The sequence below is a fragment of the Hypanus sabinus genome, chromosome 31, assembly GCF_030144855.1.
Source record: "Hypanus sabinus isolate sHypSab1 chromosome 31, sHypSab1.hap1, whole genome shotgun sequence".
In the NCBI taxonomy this organism is placed as follows: domain Eukaryota; kingdom Metazoa; phylum Chordata; class Chondrichthyes; order Myliobatiformes; family Dasyatidae; genus Hypanus; species Hypanus sabinus.
The window spans coordinates 30,585,244-30,599,966 of NC_082736.1; the positions used below are offsets into that span (position 1 = coordinate 30,585,244).

Below are 14,723 nucleotides of genomic sequence, written 5' to 3' on the forward strand. Positions count from 1 at the left end.
ACAAACAAACAAAGAAATAAGGGATGGGGGTAAGAAGGGGAGGAGGGGCATTGATAGAAGTTAGAGAAATCAATGTTCAGGCCATCAGGTTGGAGGCTACCCAGATGGAATATAAGGTTACCAGGTTAATTGGTCAGGGTTATTGGTTGGCACTGGCTCAGAACCAAGTTGTGTCTTTAAACTACAGTACCCGTTACTGCAAAATTCACTGAGCAAAGACAGTGTGGCTGGGCACAGCTCAAATGCCATCTATGAATTTGCTGACCACCACATGGCAGAGGGCCCACAGGAGCGAGATATACCAGCTGGAGGAGTGGTGTCGCAGCAACGACCTGGCACTCGACGTCAGTGAAACCAGAGATCGCAGACTTCAGAAGGGGTAAGACAAGGGAACACACACCTGCCCTCGCAGAGGGACCGGAAGTGGAGAGAGAACGCGATTTCAAGTTCCTGGGTGTCCATATCTCTATAGAAACGTAACATATTGATGCTGTTATAAAGAAGGCAAGACATTGGGAATTTGAGGAGATTTGGTTTAATAGAACATAGAACAATACAGCACAGTACAGGCCCTTCAGCCCACAATATTGTGCCGACCCTTAAACCCTGCCTCCCATATAACCCTCCACCTTAAATTCCTCCATATACCTGTCTTGTCGGCTCTTAAACTTCACTAGCGTATCTGCCTCCACCACTGACTCAGGCAGTGCATTCCACACACCAACCACTCTCTGAGTGAAAAACCTTCCTCTAATATCCCCCTTGAACTTCCCTCCCCTTACCTGAAAGCCATGTCCTCTTGTACTGAGCAGTGGTGCCCTGGGGAAGAGGCGCTGGCTGTCCACTCTGTCTATACCTCTTAATATCTTGTACACCTCTATCATGTCTCCTCTCATCCTCCTTCTCTCCAAAGAGTAAAGCCCTAGCTCCCTTAATCTCTGATCATAATCCATACTCTCTAAACCAGGCAGCATCCTGGTAAATCTCCTCTGTACCCTTTCCAATGCTTCCACATCCTTCCTATAGTGAGGTGACCAGAACTGGACACAGTACTCCAAGTGTGGCCTAACCAGAGTTTTTTATGATCAAATAAATCTCTATTTAGAAGTTGGTAACCACGGTAATGGTGGCCAAGTAACTCGGGACTACTGTAAACACCTACTGGGTCCTCTGATGTTGACAGGAAGTCATGTGACATTACCCGCCGTAAAGAGCCAATCAGGTGAACTCTATTTGCCCGCGTGTCCATCACAGTGAATCGTTGATGTCAACGACCACCGCGGTCCGAAGATGCATTAGTTGTCTGCGTGGAGAACGTACGGGGGGGGGGGGCGCGCAGGAGTGTTCCGGCGCCGACGTCGCACACCCACGGCCCGCTAACGCCAACCCATGCGTCTTTGGAACGCAACAGGGGAGTTGAGATCCATTACACTGCCCCCACCCCCCCCTCCCACCGTGTTGGCGTGGTATTGGAGTGGTTAGCGCAGTCACTTTTACAGCGATCGGCGATCCCAGTTTGATCCCCGCCCCTGCCCGTCAGGGGCTTGTACCCCGTGACAATATGGGTGCTCCAGATTTCCCCCCCCCCCCCGAGAGAAAACGAGGTGGCAACCTTTCCCTGCTTTGCAGGTTGGATTAAATTAGCTTTATTTGGTCACGGGTACATCGAACCATCAAAAGCATACAGTGGTGTGTGTTACGCTGGCAGCAACCCACAAGTCTTCCAGCGCCACCATAGCAATCCCACAGCCTACTAGGCCGAAGCCTTTGAAGGTCTTCGAAGCTTGAAAGTGGAGCTTAGGAGGGTTAATGGCACCAAACAGCAAATCCTTTGCCTGCATCTTCGGAGACAACTCTACTTCCATCTTTAATATCTCTATTTTTCCTTTTCAAGGTTCTTTTGAAGACCCTGACCTGGAGTTACACGCTGACTTCGGTTCTTTGCGGGAATGGGACCCGCTCTCGGGGTTTCTAGACTGGCCGGTGCTCGGCACGGCCTGAGAGTCCGGCTCGGATTCGGGAGCCCGAGATCGCGGGGGCTCTGGAGGGGCGGTGTCACGGCGGGAGACCCGTGCGTCGTCGGGAAACCTGCTGTGGGCCCGAAGACCCGGGATCTTTGCGGCCTCTGGGCACAGAGCTCAAGAAGAAGCGACGTGACGGACTTCTAACGTCGTCAACCAGCGAGTTGTTTGTTGTGTCTCCCCGCTCGCTGGGAAAACGGAGACACCTCCCTCCCCCTTATTAGGGAGGGACAAAACCTGCGGTCTGTCGAATACTGGGTGAAACACAAAGTCTTTGGGGTAACCGTATGTCTGTGTCTTTGCTGTTGCTTTGCTCACAGTTTGAGTGCTCAGTGACGGGTGCCGATGCCTTTTTGTTTTTGGAGGGGGGATTGTTGCTTACTGCCGGAGGAGCTTGGGAGGGGGGACTTTGGGGTTCTGGCATTTAACTGCCGTTCATTCTTTGGGGCACTCCTCTGTTTTTGTGGATGGTTGCGAAGAAAAATCATTTCAGGAACTCAGCAGGCCAGGCAGCATCTATGAAAAAGAGCAAACGGTCGACATTTGTCCCGCTTGTGGTCGACAGCGTGGAATTCTTTCCAACACCGACCTACTCCCTTCAGCCCGACAGAATTAGAAACGGCAGCATGGAAGTAAAATGTAAAATCTTTCCTTTATTTCGGATTTATCCGATCAATAAACTCTCGACCATCAGATACGATGAAAAATAATTGCATTAGGCGGTTTAGTTGAGGGGAAGGGGCATGGGGTGGAGGGAGGGGGGAATGAAGGGGGGAGGAGGGAACGAAGGGGGGGAGAGTAGAGAGGGCCGCAGCCTCTACTTCATGAGTTCTTTCCTGCAAGCTCTGCCCACTCTGAGGCCTTGTCCTCAGAGTCAGGCTCGCCGGTGGTGTCCAGCTCGAAGTGGGGCGGGCTCCTCTTCCGGCTGGAGAGGTTGTAGTGCTCGACGAACTCCACCCTGCCATCCGTGTGGACGATCTCCCTGAAGGTCGGGCGGTTCACCGCATTGTATAGGTGCTCCTTGATCCTCCTGGCCAGGTCCAGGCTGCACTTGCGTGTAGGCCGGGAGGCCGTGTTGGTCAGGGCCTTCCCTACCACCGTGCTGAAGACCGCCTTGTACTCCTCCGGGGTGAGCCTGTGGATCTTCAAGGGCGGGTCGCCAGCTTCTCCGGGCTCCGAGGCGCTCCTGTCAGGACCGTCTGCTTGCTCGATGCTAGGCCCCGAGCTGCTCCAGGCCGGGACTTCTTTCTCCTTCAGAATAATGGGAGGTTTTAATATCTTTGTTCGAGGGACTTTACAGGTGGTAAGGGGGAATACCCCATTGTGGAAGGGGCAGTGAGGGAATGTGTCACGGCGGGAGCGGTGGCGAGGGAGTGCCCCTCTGTGTGAGGGGCAGTATAGAGGGAGTGTTGCATCGTGGGAAGAGCAGTGATAGAGGGCCATGTCTCAGGCTGGGCCGAGAGGAGTGAGTGTCGTGCTGTAGGAGGAGGGGTGGGAGAGGAGGGAGCACCCCACTGCGGGAGGGGCCGCCCCTTTTCTCAGCTCTTCCTCTGTCACCTCACAGGGTGACCGCCCACCCCTCCCCGCCAAGGCTTGCGTCCGCGCGGAGGCGCTCCCCTGCGCTATACCGACCTCCCACTGCTGCGGCGACGGGGGGGCCTCGGCAGCCTCATCGGCCGCCTCCCGCCTGCCGGCAACCTGGTGGACGCCCACCACGAGGTCCACCGCCTCATCCACCTCGATCCTGGCCTGGGCACGGGCGCGGGAGCCCTGGCGGGTGGAACGCAGGGCCGCTGCCCCACAGCTCCAGCGCTGGGCATTCAGCGCCCGCCGGGCCTGACCCACCCCCGCTGTTCCACCTCCCCAGGCCCCCGCTGGCCCGGCATTCTTAGACGCCCGGCGGCTGCAGTAGTTGTGCTCGATGGCGACGATGTCCGGGGCCGGGTAGTCGCCCGCCATCTGGGAGTGGGGCGCGGGCAGTGGGCGGCTGCAGGGCCGGCCGTTCAGTAGGCAGCCGGCGTGGCCCGCCTGCACCAGCCCGTGATGCAGGAGGCAAGCCGGTGGCTCGCTGGGTGTGTCCTGGAATCCCTCGCAGATGTTCAGGGAGCCGATGGATTCCGAAATCATCCTGTTCCGGAAAACCTGGAAGGGAAACCACAGGCGTGAACGTTCGAGTCCTTTCGGCCTCTCCCCCCCCCCCTTTATGCACCATTAAAGTGTTAAAAATGAAATGAGGGAGAGGAGGTTAAGGGTGAGCAGCTTCAGGATCCCGGACATCAACGAATCGCTCCAGGCCTAGATCTCAGTCCCGAGCTCTCCAAGTCGGTTCAACACCATAGGGAACATCCTCTCCTCACATCCACCCTATCCACATTCCATAAATATCAATGAGATCCCCCCCACCCGCCGCACTCTTCTAAATTCCAGTGAGTGCAGACCCAAAGCTGCCAAACACTCCTCGTATGTTAACCTCTTCATTCCCTGGACCTCCTCTGGACTCTCTCCAATGACAACACGTCCTTTCTGAGATATGGGGCCCAAAACTGTTGACAATACTCTCAAGTGTGGCCTGATTTGTGTCTTATAAAGGCTCAGCATTATCTCCTTGCTTTTATATTCTATTCCCCTTGAAATTAATGCCAACATTGCATTTACCTGCTTTACCACAACCTGTAAATTAACCTTCTGGGAGTCTTGCACGAGGACTCCCAAGTCCCTCTGCACCTCTGATGTTTGACCCTTCTCCCCGTTTAGGTAGTACTCTGCACTATTGTCCCCTTTACCAAAATGGATGATCGTACATTTCCTTACGCTGTGTTGGTTGTTAACGCACAGATGTATTTCACTGTTTGTTTTGATGTACGCGTGATAAATGAACCTGAATCCAACTCCCAAACTCCACTCCTGCCTCAGGGAAACGGTGGCATAGCGGTTAGCACAACGGTTTACAGTACCGGTGACCGGGGTTCAATTCCCACCGCTGCCTGTAAGGAGTTTGTACGTTCTCCCCGTGACCGTGGGGGTGTCCTCCCACAGTCCAGAGCTGTTGAGGTCCTCACTGTGTTCAAATCTCTCTGCTGAGTTCCCCTGCAGCCTCTTTCCAGTTGAACTCCAAAGTCTTTAAATTCTGTCGGCGGGGGAAATGATTTCAGGAGGAACTTCTATTGGCCAGAAAGACCGTCCACCAATCAGTGTGTTCAAATTAATCAAGGACGGTGGGTTCAGACAGACTAATTGTCTTTGTTCTTGCAGCATGCCTAGGCAAGATGGCGGCACGACGCAGCGCGCAGCGGCCACTCCAGGAATGAGTATCTGTTATCTGTAAGTAGGGGCCGTGTACAATCCTGACTTGATGGAGACAGACGTGAGAAGCACGGAGGAACATCTGGTGAAATTTCTGACATGCCTGTTTCGCTGCCGCTGCTACTGTGCGATCGAGAAATCTCCCGGAGGAAGGCCCCGAATCCTCGGCTTTGCCTGTCGCTTGGCGGCTGGGGCCGGGGTCGAAGTGCTCGGCAGAGATGGCGCTCGGTGTCGGAGCCTCGAAGATTTTGGACGGACTCGGAGTTGGCTGTGGTCGGGGCTCCCAGAGGCTGCATCGGGAAGCTGCGGCGCTGGAGGTTCATGGCAGGAAGAGTTTTTCTTCCTCCTACCGTCTGCGTGAGATGATGGGTTGTCGGGACTTTGTGGCTCACTTTTAAACCGTGCCATGGACTGCTCTTTATCAGATTACGGTATCGCTTTGCACTGTTGAAACTATGTGTTATCATTATGTGGTCTTTTCCAGTCTTTTATCAATTATGGTATTGTCTGCACTGTTGTAACTATATGTTAACTATAACTATATGTAACTATGTAGCTTTGTGTATGTCTTGTAGCTTTAGTTTTGTCTGATGAGTTTGTAGTTCCTTTCTGGGGAACGCGCTAAGGCGGCATCGCGATATCGATAGGCAGCAGCCTCTCCGGACTCTGGATCGGGGATTACCAAACGTTATGTGGATTTTCTTGTGTGGTCTGTTTTGTGCTTTTTACGTGATATCATTCCGGAGAAAGTTGTCTCATTCTTGAACTGCGTTGTACTTGTGGTTATAAATGACAATAAACTGAACCGGAATCTGAATGCTTAGGGATGGCGGCTGCCATTTTGTGCAGCTTGACATGCTGGGTTTGACCGCTGTTTTAAGGAAGACACGCTGACACTTCGGGTAACCTGCCGGACTGGAGATCATTTCCAAGTAAGCAGTTACTCGTGAGGTGTTCTTTGGTTGGCTATAAACACGCAGGTTTGTGGGCGCTGGGGTCCATGCCTGCCTGAAGTGGTTCGAGATGGTTGCCGATTGAGAACAAGGAGCCATAAATTATCGACTGTCACTTGATGGGAAGAGGGCAAGAAATGGACGCTGGCTTGGAGTAGAGACAATAACAAGGTGTTAAAGGACAGACGCGTGACCTGCAATGCGATATTTGAATTGATAAGGAACGGATATAAAAGTGGATGTTTCATGGCAGTAGCTTCAAAGAATAACCATTGCCGATACAAGCATGAGCTACCCTGTGTGGAACACGTGGCGAGTGAATCGGGACAACGAGGAACGCCTGGCCAACGTAAACCCCTTTGCCCGGGTAATACTTTGGTTGTTCTTTCACTATTCAGGAGAGTCAGGGCGACTTAGCGGGTGTGCACACAAGGTGTTTTAGCACCTGTTAGTTTAAACAATAAAGTTACCTGTCATTAAATACAGATCTCTCCGCGCCTCACTCATCATTGTTGTAAGAGGTACTTTTTTTTTTTACACGACATTTCCAAAAACTGAAGTCATAATCAGAATCAGGTTTACGGTCACCAACTAAAACCACAAGACTTGTCGTTTTTGCAGGAGCAGTGCAGCGCAACACGTTAAAAGAATAAATCGAGCGAAAAGGGAGGAAAAAGTGAGGCAGCGTTTGTGGCCGAGTGGAGGTGTGCCTCCGTCAGAGGAGGTGTGAGGCGCTCCTTCCCTCCGCTGGCCTGCAGGTCACCCTTGGGCAAGGTGTAGCTCCTGCTTAGCCCCCAGATCAGGGTGACGGGAGGCCATGGGAGCAGGTGGTGGACGGTCGTACGAGCAGCCGGTGCGGATCACAAGTCCTGGTTCTGCGACCACTGACGCCAGGCAGTCTCTGAAGAGTATCGATGACGGCGGGGGCTCACCCGCCTCGTAACGACACCGCCCGGAAGAAGGCGATGGCAAAGCACTTCCGTAGGACCGGCACTTAACAAATGAACGAGTGTTCGTGAGGAATCTGATGGCGGAGGGGAAGAAGCCGTTTCTGAAGTTTTGAGTGTGTGTCTCCTCCCTGGCGGTAACGTTCAGAGGAGGACCTGTCCCGGGAGACAGCGCAGTTTTTGAAGATGTCCTTGGTGGCGAGAAGCCCGGAGCCCACGGTGGAGCTGGCGGAACCTGCAACCCCGGAGCTTCCTCCAATCCCGTGCAATGGCGCCCTCCGCTTTTGAACCTTGAACCCTGTGTCAAAGTTTTGACACTCCCAGGCACCGCCGCTCGGTCCTCGAAGAGAGCTGGGCTACGCACATCCGTCCTCGCGTCATTCTGGGGAAACGCAGCGGAACGCACCCTGACAAGCAGCATCGGTGCTTGGCCATAGGGCACCAACTACAGGGGCAAAAATAATCTCTCCGCCCCATCTCTGCCTCTTTTACAAAGTCTCCGACCACACGTGGCTGAACTCACTCAGTGTAGTTGGCTTAACTTCCTTTTTAAATTTTAGAGATACAGGCCCAAGTGACTAGTCAACCTACGAACCCAGCTTGTGATTCAGACACACACTCAGCGATTCAGGAACAGCCTCTTCCCCCCTGTCGTCCGATTTCTGAACGGAGATTGAACCCATGAACGCCACCTCTCCACTTTCTTAATTGTTTCTGTCCTTGCACTACTCATTTTAATATAATACTGTATATAAAAACAGTATAAATACTGTTTAATATAAATAACACTTACCCTTGTAAGCGGAACAAGTGCTACACCTGCCCCTGCGCCTCCTCCCTTACCACCATTCAGGGCCCCAAACCGTCCTTCCAGGTGAGGCGACACTTCACCCGCGAGTCTGTTGGGGATACGTACCGCGTCCGGTGCTCCCGGTGTAGCCTCCTGTATATCGGCGAGACCCGATGTAGATTGGGAGACCGCTTTGCCGAGCACCTACCAGAACAATCAGGATCTCCCCGCGGCCACCCATTTTAGTTCTACTTCCCATTCCCATTCCAGTATGTCAGTCCACGGCCTCCCCTACCGCGATGAGGCCACACTCGGGTTGGAGGAGCAACTCCTTATATTCTGCCCGGGCAGCCTCCAACCCGAGGACACGAGCATCGATTTCCCAAACTTCCGACAATGCTCCCCGCCTTCGGCATCCCCCAGTCCCATTTCCCTCTCTCACCCTATCTCCTTGCCCGCTCATCGCCTCCCTCTGGTACTCCACTCCCCTTCCATGGCCGGCTATCCTCTCCTATCAGACTCCCCCCCCCGCCCCCACTTCTCCAGCCCTGTACCTCTTTCACCGATCAGCTTTCCAACTCTTTACTCTGTCTCCCTCCCTCCCAGTGTTACCTACCACCCTGAGTTTCTCTCTTCCCCTCCAAATCTACTCCTCCTCTTTTTCACCCCAGTCCTGCCGAAGGGTTTCGGCCTGAAACATCGACCATACGTTTGAATGAGTGCATGCGCGCGTGCGCGTGGGTCTTGGATTTACTCGGCACTCTTTCAACCTTATTAATATCCTTCCTGTCATTCGGCGACCAAAACAGCACACGACAGATTAAAAATAGTGCAAAGAACAGAAATAATACGTATTTTAGAAAGTGAGGTAGTGTTCAAGGGTTCAATGTCCAATTAAGAATCAGATGGTAGATGGGAAGAAGCTGTTCTGATTCATCAAGTTCATCCCCCCCCCCCCACCACCACCACCTGACTTCACAAGCCCTAGGAAATCAAGGCCAATTATATTCCCAATTTTACACGCACACACGCGCAGCGTCTATGGGGATAAGAGTACAGAAGGGAAGGTTTCAACTTCTTCTGGGAGGGCACCCCTGGAAGAGACCTCGCAGTCTGGTAGTCCAATCGCAAACGAGAGAAAATCTACAGATGTCAAAGGGTCTCGGCCCGAAACGTCGCCTGTTTACTCTTTTCAATAGACTCTGCCTGGCCTGCTGAGTTCCCCTAGTGTTTTGTGTGTGTGTGACGCCATCTTTAAAGTTTCCTTTTTTCCAGGCAGTTAATCTGATCAACCCTTCTAGATAGATCCACCCCCACCCCCTCTACCCGAGTCACTGCACTGTAACCAATTTAAACCACTTTTTAATAATACTGTTTATGTTGTAAATACTTAATACATTATGCACATGTATTCCTTTAACCTCCAACTTCGCTGTAGTGTTCTATGGTTCACATTTTATGTAATACTTTCTTATAATTGTTGATATTTGCCAGTCTTGGTATGTCACGCCAACACACCACAGCAAATTCCTAATACATGTAAGTGTACTTGGTGAATAAAGTAGCTTATTTGAAAAGCACTAACCAAAAAACACCCTACTTCCAGTTCTAATTGAATTTCTCACCAGCCAACCACACTTAGAACCATAGACACTACAGCAGAGAAAACAGGCCATTTGGCCCTTCTAGTCCATTCCAGAATTTTATTCCACTAGTCCCATTGAGCTGCACCCAGTCCCTAACCCTCCAGACCTCTCCCATCCATGTATCTATCCAATTTATTCTTAAAACTTAAGAGTGAGCCCGCATTTACCACGTCAGATGGCAGCTCGTTCCACACCCCCACCACTCTGAGTGAAGCAGTTCCCACTAATGTTCCCCCTAAACCTTTCCCCTTTCGCCCTAAAGCCATGTCCTCTCATGTTTATCTCTCCTAATCTAAGTGGAAAGAGCCTACTCGCATTTACTCCATCTCATAATTTTGTAAACCTCCATCAAATCCCCCCTCATTTTTCTACACTCCAAGGCATAAAGTCCTAACCTGTTCGATCTTTCCCTGTAACTCAATTCCTGATGACCCGGCAACATCCCAGTAAATCTTCTCTGCACTCTTTCAATCTTACTGATATCTTTCCTGTAGTTAGTCCATTATAGACCAGATCTGCACACAATACTCCAAATTTGGCCTGTCCAATGTCTTATACAACCTCACCATAACATCCCAACTCCTATACTCAATACTTTGATTTATGAATGCCTGGATGCCAAAAGCCTTCTTTTCAACCCTGTGATATAATGTAAATTAATGTAAAATCACAACACCAACTCCCCCCACACCCCCCCCCCCCGCATTTCCCAATCTTGGACAAGCCTGGGTGGGAACAAAAGACAATTTTGATTACCATTCTCCGTTGTTAATGCCAGCGAGTCTAAAGATTTCTGCCTCTTTCTGTCGGGGGCGGGGGTTCCCTCCTTTCCTCGTGGCTTAACCCCCCCCCGCCTATCTTGCGTTGATTTTCACAGGCAGTGTGCGTTTTGTTGCCCTGTGTATATTCAAACATTCTCAGGTACCCTGAGTGACAATGGACACCATTGTGTGTCATCACGCACGAACGTTCCAGGTCCCCTTTGAGAAGAAGCGCCATGGCGAGCTGGCTTTTGGGAGCAAGCCGAAACAGTTTGGGGATGGCTCCTGAGGCCTAATCTGGATGTTTATCATCAATAGTTTTTTATTTTATTGTAAATAAGTCTTTAATCCCTGCCTAAAGTTTGAGAGTCAACGAATGTTTTATTGTAAGCATCTTCAATTTGAATAGGAACAGGGAGACAACACATAATTTATTGTAAATAACTTTATTTATAGAAAATATGGACTCAGATTTAATGAATTTTTTTCTATGTAAATAACTTCATTTTGTAATATTTCTGAATAAAGTATTTTTGAAAAAAAAATCTGGGCTTAGCAAAGTGAAACCTTTTCCCCACATGGACCGAAACTTTGATGGGAACATTACTTTCAGTTTAGGATAGAATAGAACTTTATCGTCAAGACAAAGAGATTGTCATGCCACTGCAGTCTGTGCAAAACAAATATTTACAATGCATCGGTACAGCTTAAAAAAAATATTTACATGTAACAGATGACTTTGATAGTCCATAACGGTCAGACAGACAGACATACTTTATTGATCCCAAGGGAAATTGAGTTTCGTTACAGCCGCACCAACCAAGAATAGTGAAGAAATACAGCAATATAAAACCATAAAACCATAAATAATTAAATAATAAGTAAATTATGCCAAGTGGAAATAAGACCAGGACCAGCCTATTGGCTCAGAGTGTCTGACACTCCGTGGGAGGAGTTGTAAAGTTCGATGGCCACAGGTAGGAATGACTTCCTATGACGCTCAGTGTTGCATCTCGGTAGAATGAGTCTCTGGCTGAATGTACTCCTGTGCCTAACCAGTACATTATGGAGTGGATGGGAGTCATTGTCCAAGATGGCATGCAACTTGGACAGCATCCTCTTTTCAGACACCACCGTCAGAGAGTCCAGTTCCACCCCCACAGCATCACTGGCCTCACGAATGAGTTTGTTGATTCTGTCGGTGTCTGCTACCCTCAGCTTGCTGCCCCGGTGTTGTGATGGAAATAACTGGTGCTTTGAGTCTCAACAGTAGAGGCCTGGACACACACAGTTTTAATAATAAGGGATTTATTTACAAGTGGAAGTCGGGTCAACACAAGCGACTACAATACACAGGAAGCGGCGTGGGGACAAGGTACGGATACACAGACAAAGAACAAGGGAAAAGCACTACAACAGCTATCCCCCTTGACCTTGGATAGTTGTGGCTCCCTTACCAGGACAAACGATAGACCTTCCCAAACATAAATCAATGCACTTACCTCCAATGACGTGGTCTGTAAGAGAGACCAAGCCAGGGACGAGTCTCACCTTTTATTGCATGGGGCTGGGCGAGATAATCCAATGAAGGTGACCAATAATTTAGGTGTGCATTGATTATTTGGGAGGGACCAAATGTTGATTGGCATGTGGTGTGTCCTCCGAGCAGCCAGGTGGCAGTGCATCTGTCACATGGCCGGTATCTCTGGATCCACCCAGCACACGACAGCAAACATGATAGCACTGGCCACCACAGACTCGTAGAACATCCTCAGCATCATCCGGCAGATGTTAAAGGACCTCAGGAAATAGAACGGCTCTGACCCTTCTTGTAGACAGCCTCAGTGTTCTTTGACCAGTCCAGTTTATTGTCAATTTGTATCCCCAGGTATTTGCAATTCTCCACCATGTCCACACTGACCCCTTGGATGGAAACAGGGGTCACTGGTGCCTTAGCCCTCCTCAGGTCCACCACCAGCTCCTTAGTCTTTTTCACATTAAGCTGCAGATGATTCTGCTCGCACCTTGTGACAAAGTTCCCCACCGTAGCCCTGTACTCAGCCTCATCTCCCTTGCTGATGCATCCAACTATGGCAAAGTCATCAGAAAACTTCTGAAGATGGCAAGACTTTGTGCAGTAGTTGAAGTCCGAGGTGTAGATGGTGAAGAGAAAGGGAGACAGGACAGGCTCCCTGTGGAGCCCCAGTGCTGCTGACCACTCTTTCTGACACACAGTGTTGCAAGCGCCCGTACTGCGGTCTGCCAGTCAGGTAATCAATAATCCATGACACCAGGGAAGCATCCAGCTGCATCACTGTCAGCTTCTCACCCAGCAGAGCAGGGTGGACACTCAGAGGCTATTGGCAAGCCGGGGGTGGGGGGGGGGTAGCATTGTTCAGCTGCACAACAGCCCCAGGGGAGAAGCTGTTTTACAGTCTTACTGTCCTGGCCAAGGTGTTTCTGTATCCCCTCTCAGATGGCAGGGGATCAAACAGACAGTGTCTGGGACGGGATGAGTCTTTAGTGACGTTACGAGCACCGAGAGTTGTAGATCGTCTCCAGGCCCTGTAGTTGAGTCCCAATGAAGCGCTCAGCCGTCCTAATCACCCGCTGGAGAGGTTTGTTTTCCTTTGTACTTTTGATGTCTTGCGTCTTCGTTTATGTAGCGTTTTTAATGAATCCTGTTGTATTTCTTTGTAATTGTGAGCAAATGCACGTCAGGGTAGAATATGGTGACGCACGCAAACCTTGTTAATAAACTTGACTTTGAGCTGTGATCTCCGAATGCCTGAACTTTCCAGGTGGTGAGGACTGCCTCTCAGCAGCCCAGCTATTCACTAGAGCAAGTTGGCTGGTTACCAAACACCACAATATCAGTCTGCTCAGAATCAGGTTTACTATCGCAGGCACAGGGCAACGAGCTCTTTGGGGTTTCAGAGCTCCTGAGCTGGTTATCATACGAGGGACGCTTGGTGGCTCTGGGCCTGTACTCATTGGAATTCAGAAGGATGGGGGGGGGGGGGGGGGAAGTCTCATTGAAACCTTTCGAATGTTGAAAGGCCTGGACAGATTAGATAGATAGATACTCTATTCATCCCCAAGGGGAAATTCAACATTTTTCCAGTGTCCCATACACTTATTATAGCAAAACTAATTACCTACAGTATTTAACTCAGTATAAATATGATATGCATCTAAAATCACCCTCCCAAAAAGCATTAATAAATAGCTTTTAAAAAGTTCTTAAATAGTTTACTAAAGTGCATTGAGTGGTAACTTAAGCTCAGTCCTAACCCCGGCACTTTAACATGTCTTGCCCCTGGTGGTTGAATTGTAGAGCCGAATGGCGTTGGGGGGGTAATGATCTCTTCATCCTGTCTGAGGAGCATTGCATTGACAGCAACCTGCCGCTGAAGCTGCTTCTCTGTCTCTGGATGGTGCTGCGCAGAGGATGTTCAGGGTTTTCCATGATTGACCGTAGCCTACTCAGCGCCCTCCGCTCTGCCACCGATGTCATACTCTCCAGCTCTGTGCCCACGACAGAGCCCGCCTTCCTTACCAGCTTATTAAGACGTGAGGCGTCCCTCTTCTTAATGCTGCCTCCCCAGCAAGCCACCACAAAGAGGGCACTCTCCACAACTGACCGATAAAACAGCTTCAGCATCTCACTACAAACGTTGAATGACGCCAGCCTTCTGAGGAAGTACAGTCGACTCTGTGCTTTCCTGCACAGGGCATCTATGTTGGCAGTCCAGTCAAGCTTCTCGTCTAACTGCACTCCCAGATACTTGTAGGTCTTAACCTGCTCCACACATTCTCCATTAATGAACATTAGATGTGGAAAGGATGTTTCCCATGGTGGGGGAGTCCAGGACTAGAGGGCACAGCCTCAGGATAGAGGGGCGGCCTTTCAGAACAGAGATGTGGAGAAATTTCTTCAGCCAGAGGGTGGTGAATTTGTGGAATTTGTTGCCACGTCCAGCTGTGGAGGCCGGGTCATTGGGTGTGTTTAAGGCAGAGATTGATAGGTTCTTGATTGGACATGGCATCAAAGCTTACAGGGAGAAGGCCGGGAACTGGGGTTGAGGAGGAGATAGAAAAAAGGGTCGGCCATGATTGAATGGTGGAGCAGATTCGATGGGCCAGATGGACTAATTAAGCTCCTATGTCCTGCAGAAATGGAATACACGTTGGAGTCTGGTATTACTGTAACTAATAGTGTTTATTAGTAAACTAATAATACAGTACTATAAAATGCAAATATATGTGAAACAGGTTGGTAATGATCTATACAGAAGTGTG

At 50.2% G+C, this 14,723-nt stretch overlaps 1 protein-coding gene across 2 annotated transcripts; it reads right to left on the bottom strand.

Moving 5' to 3' along the window:
* Positions 1-1,699: 1,699 nt before the first annotated feature.
* LOC132384026 (uncharacterized) lies at positions 1,700-13,351 on the bottom strand. Of its 2 annotated transcripts, none has more exons than XM_059955304.1 (3): positions 11,973-13,351; positions 3,654-4,163; positions 1,700-3,272 (listed from the first exon to the last, which is right to left on the bottom strand). In XM_059955304.1, the coding sequence occupies exons 2-3, from the start codon at positions 4,146-4,148 to the stop codon at positions 2,844-2,846; spliced, it is 924 nt and encodes a 307-aa protein (XP_059811287.1). In that variant the 5' UTR covers positions 4,149-4,163; positions 11,973-13,351; the 3' UTR covers positions 1,700-2,843. The 2 variants fall into 2 exon arrangements, with proteins under 2 accessions (XP_059811287.1, XP_059811286.1); XM_059955303.1 differs by having other exon boundaries at positions 11,924-13,351.
* Between the last annotated feature and the right edge of the window lie 1,372 nt (positions 13,352-14,723).